The 6,365-nt window shown below is 48.8% G+C and overlaps 1 protein-coding gene across 1 annotated transcript; it reads right to left on the bottom strand.

The window, feature by feature from the left end:
- Nucleotides 1–587: 587 nt before the first annotated feature.
- Nucleotides 588–1,808, bottom strand: LOC148090857 (protein S100-A7-like). Its single transcript, XM_087827821.1, has 2 exons — nucleotides 1,668–1,808; nucleotides 588–752 (listed from the first exon to the last, which is right to left on the bottom strand). The coding sequence occupies exons 1-2, from the start codon at nucleotides 1,806–1,808 to the stop codon at nucleotides 588–590; spliced, it is 306 nt and encodes a 101-aa protein (XP_087683947.1).
- Nucleotides 1,809–6,365: the final 4,557 nt, after the last annotated feature.

Genomic DNA, 6,365 nt, shown 5'->3' with positions numbered 1-6,365 from the left:
GCACAAGGACAGGAAACAGCTCAGGAGCCCAGGACACAGGACATTGGATCCGGTCCTCTGGGCACTGCTGAGTGTCCCGTTCACAGTGACAAGTGCCCACATGTCCCCAGTGCCCCCAAGGAATGCCTATTTCAGTGTTGCCATCTCCCCCATGCCCTCGGGATCATGCTGGGCAGGAGCAGGTAGGCATGAGGCCCTGTGTCAACACCTCGGCTCCTGCTCCCTGCAGATCCTTGATCCCCAGATGCGGATCCAGGCTTGAGAAGGAAAAGCATGGCTGGGCCCAGCAGAATGCTTCGTATGCCCACCCCTGGGACCTGGCATATTGGCTGCACTAAGGAGCAGGGCTAGAGGACGACAGAGGTCCCACTGAGAGAGGTGGTCAGTCATGCTGGAGGCCAGAGGGAGGGCACCCTCCTGGCACATTCCTGGGTAAATCCCCCCCATGGAGCATCCACAATTACATTCACCAAGAAGAGGCAGTTTTGACACCACAAGAAGCCAAAGAAAAGCAGGAAATAGGCCATATTGGTGAAGGAGACACTTTATTTTTCTTGGGGTTTCAGGTGGCCTCGGGCTGGATGGGCTCACTGCCTTCCCCCGGAGCAGGGTGGCGCTCCGTGGCTCTGCTCGTGGTAGTCGTTGGCAATGCCGCCCATCACGGACAGAAACTCGGAGAACTGGATCTTCTTATCTGCATTTTTGTCCGAATCCTCAAAGATAGAGGACAAGTAATTTTTGCCCTTCTCTTCCTGTGGGAAAGACACAGAAAAAGACAAATTCAGTCTCAAAAGTGTTGTGGGTGGAACAGGAGGAGGGGGCCAAGGGGGAGAGAAGCCCCTGGGGCCCCACAGGAGCAGCCAGGGTGCGTCAGTGCAGGGGCCGTGGGGTGGTGGGGACGTTTGCATTACCCTGCACTTCACTGAGGGACAGTCCTTGGCCCAGTTGTTGGCATGAATGAGAGACCTGGCGAGCAGGCTCTGCCCGGAGCCCCACTGATCAAGGAGCCGGTGGGGTGGGGGGTCTCTAGACCCAGATGCGCTCCCTCCACCCACTTCAGGACCCGACATGCCTAAGTTCTACCCAGAAACTCAAAATGGGCCCACCCCTTGTCCTCTCCATTCCTAACCCTCCTCTCCTACCTTCTATTGGCTTCCTGAATCTTCCATGCTCAGTGCCCTCTATTGCTCACCTACTCTCTGGGTCACCTAGTAACCTCTCCTTTAGTAACCAGTTCAGTACATTCTAATTGTCAGATTGAATCAGGTCTACAAGTGAGCTTTTTCATTCTAAAGGAAGGTGTTAAATTTTATCAGCAATAGAATTTCTATCACCTCAGAGAATCTAATAGGCTTCTAGAGGCAGGGCCTGAGCATATATGGGCTTCAGTCTCCTGGATGAAGTGTGACAAGTGGGAGGGGACCCATCCTTTACTCTCCTGAGGGACCACCTAAGAACTACCCTTGATCTCCATACATCTTTACGCTTTGCCACACAGATCATCTCTTACATCCTGATAATAACCCAGGATATAAAGTCCTCCTAGGCCTTTTTCAGATGAGGGTATTGAGGATGAGGGAATGGCAGTGACTTGTCCAAGGTCCCACAGCACAGTGTCCTCCTCCATCCCAAGGCCCAAGCAACCTTGAGAAGCCACCACAACTCACACAGGCCTTGAGGAAGTTGGGGAAATTCTCCTTCAGCATCTTCAGCAGGCCTGGCTTGTCAATCTTGTCATCGGGTTTGGTGTATTTGTGGAACAGGACGACCATGTCCATCAAGGACTTCTCAGCTGGAGTGGGGCTCATCTTGGTTTTCAAAGAAGCTGCCAGAGGGAAAGACAGTGACCTTTGTCATCCCTCCACCCAGGTGAGGGTCTCTAAGTCAGGACAATGGGGTGGGAACTGAGGAGGCAGTGAAGTGAGGCTCAGGTGGAGCAGAAGGAACTCTTTCACCCTAGGAGGTGGGATGAGATGGTCACAAGGAGGAGGGTGTGACCAAGGCTGGGACCTGGGCCCATGCAGGTCATGGTCCAGAGGAGATGGAGGGGAACACAGAAGCCCGCTGTGGACAGGACCGCAGGAGGCAGAAGCAGAGGGGGTAGGGGCCAACCACAGGGAAATGACTGAAGTCTTAGTTGGGACCCGAGCCAAACACAGCATTTGAATAGCTCCACTCTTCAAAGAGCATCAAAACCATCTACTCCAGTACTTCCCTGCTTTCTGGAACCCCAAGGCTAGACCACATTTAAGTAAAGAGGTCTGACTTCCCAGAGCTGGTACCTCCACCAACAGTCTGAACACCAAGCAGAGAAATAGGACAGTGCAGCCCTCACATCCCAGAGTTTCCAAGCTCCCAAGAAATGTGCATGGCCCACACATGTGGGCATCTAACAAATTACCATTGCCTCCTGATCTGGGAGAAAGATCTTAGCAGTTATCTTGCTAAGTGAAACCACCGAAGGCCTTCTGTCAACTTGGCCAAGGCCAGAGTTGAACCCTGTCCACAGAAGGTGACCAGACATTCCCTCTGGTGGGGAGGAGGTTTGAAACCTTTGGTTGACAGGTCCCTGATTCCTGCAGTAGCAGGTCTTTTCACCAGGTCAAGGTGAGTGGACATACCAGGCCTGATTTAAGAGAACCTTCAAGATTTTTCTAGGGAGACCCACTCTCCTCCAAGGTTAAAGTGCACAGTGGGTCCTCACCAACCCAGAGACTGATAGGCAGGAGAGTCCAGAGAGAAAAGAAGACAAGGAGAGCAAGGGTTGTGTCCTCAGCTCACACCAGGGACGTTTCTACAGTCTTGTCACAGAGGAACCAAGAGCAAAGGGAGCATTGGTTCAGTCATCTTGTTGTAGATGAGGACCTGGGGACCCCAGTGGGATGAAGCCACATAGTCCCATTACAGGCAGAGCCCCATTACATCTGGACCCAGGATCCCAATTCCTCTCCCATCGCTGCTTTCCCTACTCTGCAGACAGCAGAACACTCTGGGCCCTGAGCACCACCCCCCAGCAATGAGTAAAGTAGAGACTTACCAGAGCTGACAGGGTGTCACTGAAGAGAAGAAAGAGGGTGCTGTGCATCTGGGCAAAGACTGGTCCTTTTATAACGCTCAGTCTGGCTCCTCCCAGGGACTGGGAGCCCTGGGGTCATGTTTTCTGTCTGCATCATGGAGCATTGCCCCACTCAGGTGGGCGGGACACACCTAGGAGTGTGTGCTCAGCACTTCCCGGTAAAATCCCAGGCAACTCCCAAGGGACAGCACCTAGAGTCTTCTTTCCCTCACTGGACCTGGGGCCGGGGTGGGGAAGACAGTGGGATGTGTCACAACAGGACAGGAAATTTGGTAGACAACACTGGGTTTCTGAACATAAAGACAATGGGACTTTGAAAGGCAGCGTGGTCCTTGCTCACTCATGACCCAGGCCGTCCACAAGTTTGTTCTGATATCTAACAAAAACTCACCATACCTGCTGTATTGACATTCTTCCTAAACCTTCATAACCTTATGAGATGGTGCTGTTACCCGCATGTTGAGGACGGGGAACTGAGGGATTAAGAGGTAAGCAAAGTCCCCATGTGTACAAGGCTAACAGACAGAAAGGTCAAGATAGGATCCCAGAATATATATATGTGTGTGTGTGTGTATATATATATATATACACACACACACACACATATACATATGTACAAATGTATATATATTTACATTACATATACAAAAATATGTATATAAGTATATATATTTTATGTGTGTGTGTGTATGTATTTTTTAATTTCACCGGAGGATATTTTTTCCATTGCTTTTCAGAGAGAGTGGAAGGGAGAGAGAGAGAGAGAAACATCGACATGAAAGAAACACAGATTGGTTGCCTCTTGCACGTACCCCAACAGAGGCCAGGAATGGAGCCACAACCAAGGTATCTTCCCTTGGCTGGAATTAACCTGGGACTCTTCAGTCTGCCAGCTGTTGCTCTAACAACTGAGCCAAACCAGCTAGGGCAAAAGTAATATATTTTTCCCATTTATTTTTATGCATGCTCACCAATGTAAAGAGTTATTTTGGCCTATGTCCTATCTATGATCTTTATTTGATACAGATCAATCATGCAGAAAAGTAAAACAAACAACGGTGTACAGGGGAATGAATTCTAACCCCTGTGACTGCCACCCAGGTCAATGAATAAAGCATTGCCACCACCCCCACCAGACACTGCCCCCTTTCTCTCTTCTCCATAACCAGCACCTGACTTTTATGAAAGTTCCTCTTTGTTTCATTTGTATTTGACCACCTAAGCACACATTCCTGAACACTGCACTTTTGCTGGCTTTCAAATTTTACTTGAGGGGGAACATATTCTATATATTCTTCTGTGCCTGCCTTCTTTTGCTGAGCATTACGTGCATAGCTATCTCCATCATGTACTGTGCTTGTTCATGGTTGTATAGTATTCCTTTGTATGGACGTGGCATCACTTGCTATAATTCTGCTTCAGATACCACATGCGCTTCATTTTCCTGCCTTCCATTTGGGTGGTTTCCAGCTCAGGTGACCTGAAATTTTGACTTCTGACCTCATGTTCTCCTGGGGATCAGCCGCCCTGTCTGGTGAGGTATGTGGAAAGGGTCCAGGGCAGGCCCTGGTTGTGTAAGTTCTGAGTGTTTAAGGAATGAGAAGTGGATGAGCCCAGGGCACAGGGACCAACTTCAAAACAGCCCTGTTTGTTGGCAGGGACATTAGTGTTTGCAACTATTGTGACTAAAAGCCAGGTCACACCCCAGCATCTCCCTTGTCACTTGCCAGCTCCAAAAAGGCTATAGAATCTTCCAATCCCTGAGCCAAAAGTCCCCTGGCAACTTGGGCTACACATCCAGGTCCATCAGTTGGAACCATCTCTCAAGCATTTACTATTTCTCCTGAGCCACTCTTTCATTCATCCCAATGGACTCTAGACCCCAGCTCTCCTTGGCTGTTTTGAGCTGAGGCCTGGACCATTTGTTCAATGTACAAAATTTAAGGAGAACCACTCTGCACCACTCATTGTGCTTTATGATGAACACATGGCTAAAATCCCTGGTCACCAGATCTGGAAACTATCCGAAAGGAAGACAAGAAAATGAAGTACATGTGATATCTGAAGAAGCATTATAGCAAGTGATGCCACGTCCATACAAAGGAATACTATACAACCATGAACAAGCACAGTACATGATGGAGATAGTTACGCACGTAATGCTCAGCAAAAGAAGGCAGGCACAGAAGAATATATAGAATATGTTCCCCCTCAAGTAAAATTTGAAAGCCAGCAAAAGTGCAGTGTTCAGGAATGTGTGCTTAGGTGTCAAATACAAATGAAACAAAGAGGAACTTTCATAAAAGTCAAATGCTGGTTATGGAGAAGAGAGAAAGGGGGCAGTGTCTGGTGGGGGTGGTGGCAATGCTTTATTCATTGGCCTGGGTGGCAGTCACAGGGGTTAGAATTCATTCCCCTGTACACCGTTGTTTGTTTTACTTTTCTGCATGATTGATCTGTATCAAATAAAGATCATAGATAGGACATGGGCCAAAATAACTCTTTACATTGGCGAGCATGCATAAAAATAAACAGAAATAATACATTTCTTTCTTTGGGGAGTTGAACGGTAGTGGAGGTGAAAGGAAGATAAGAAATAAACAAAATAAGAGAGAGACCTTGCAACAGAGTGATGATACCTAGACTCCTGAAGCTGAGGATTATAAAGCTCAGACTCTGAAACTAAGGCTGAGCTTCAACAAGGGAAAACTTAAATATAAAAATTAAAAACTAATTTTAAGAACTTTGCCATTGTTCAAAATTCAAAAGCTACACTAGGACTTAAGTGGGAGTGAGGTTTCTGCTCCCCTGCCGGAAGGCGCCCCGTCCAGGTTTCCTGTGTATCCTTTCCAGCAGGATTTTATTGAGGGTGAGAATAAATTAAATGAGTGAATCAGAGAGGTCTGGTGCTGGTGCAAACATAGACGTAACTGGGGACAGAAAGGCCAGGCTGCAGGGTGCAGGCCCAATGCATTGGGAGGGCTGACCTGGGCTCAGCGGGGGGCCTGGGCCCAGGGTGCCCCGTGTCTGAGCAGCTCCCTCGCCCCATGGGAGGAACTAAAGGGAGCAGAGAGCAGGAACAAGAACTCAGTGAGTCAGCAGGGCAGTTACCCAGAGGTGCCCAGACCTCATCCTGACCTCCAAGCTCCTGTTTCCCGCACATGAACTAGATTTTCCACAGCAGGTTGGGACACAGCGGACCCCAGGGCATGGCCACTCACTCTTAAGCAGACTGTTTTGCATAAGGGAAGCAGGAACATCATTGAAGAATTTATAGCAAGTCATCATT

This window comes from Miniopterus natalensis, chromosome 19 (assembly GCF_054644295.1).
Source record: "Miniopterus natalensis isolate mMinNat1 chromosome 19, mMinNat1.hap1, whole genome shotgun sequence".
NCBI classification, from domain to species: Eukaryota; Metazoa; Chordata; class Mammalia; order Chiroptera; family Miniopteridae; genus Miniopterus; species Miniopterus natalensis.
The sequence above is the reverse complement of the archived record's forward strand: the minus strand, read 5'-3'. Positions and strand labels throughout refer to the sequence as shown.

What these genes read in the sequence shown, in the direction of transcription:
- LOC148090857 (XM_087827821.1), bottom strand. Translation starts at nt 1,808, where the DNA reads ATGAGCCCCACTCCAGCTGAGAAGTCCTTGATGGACATGGTCGTCCTG. An exon ending in CCAACTTCCTCAAGGCCTGT is followed by an intron (nt 753 to 1,667) that starts GTGAGTTGTGGT and finishes TCTTTCCCACAG; the next exon opens with GAAGAGAAGGGCAAAAATTA.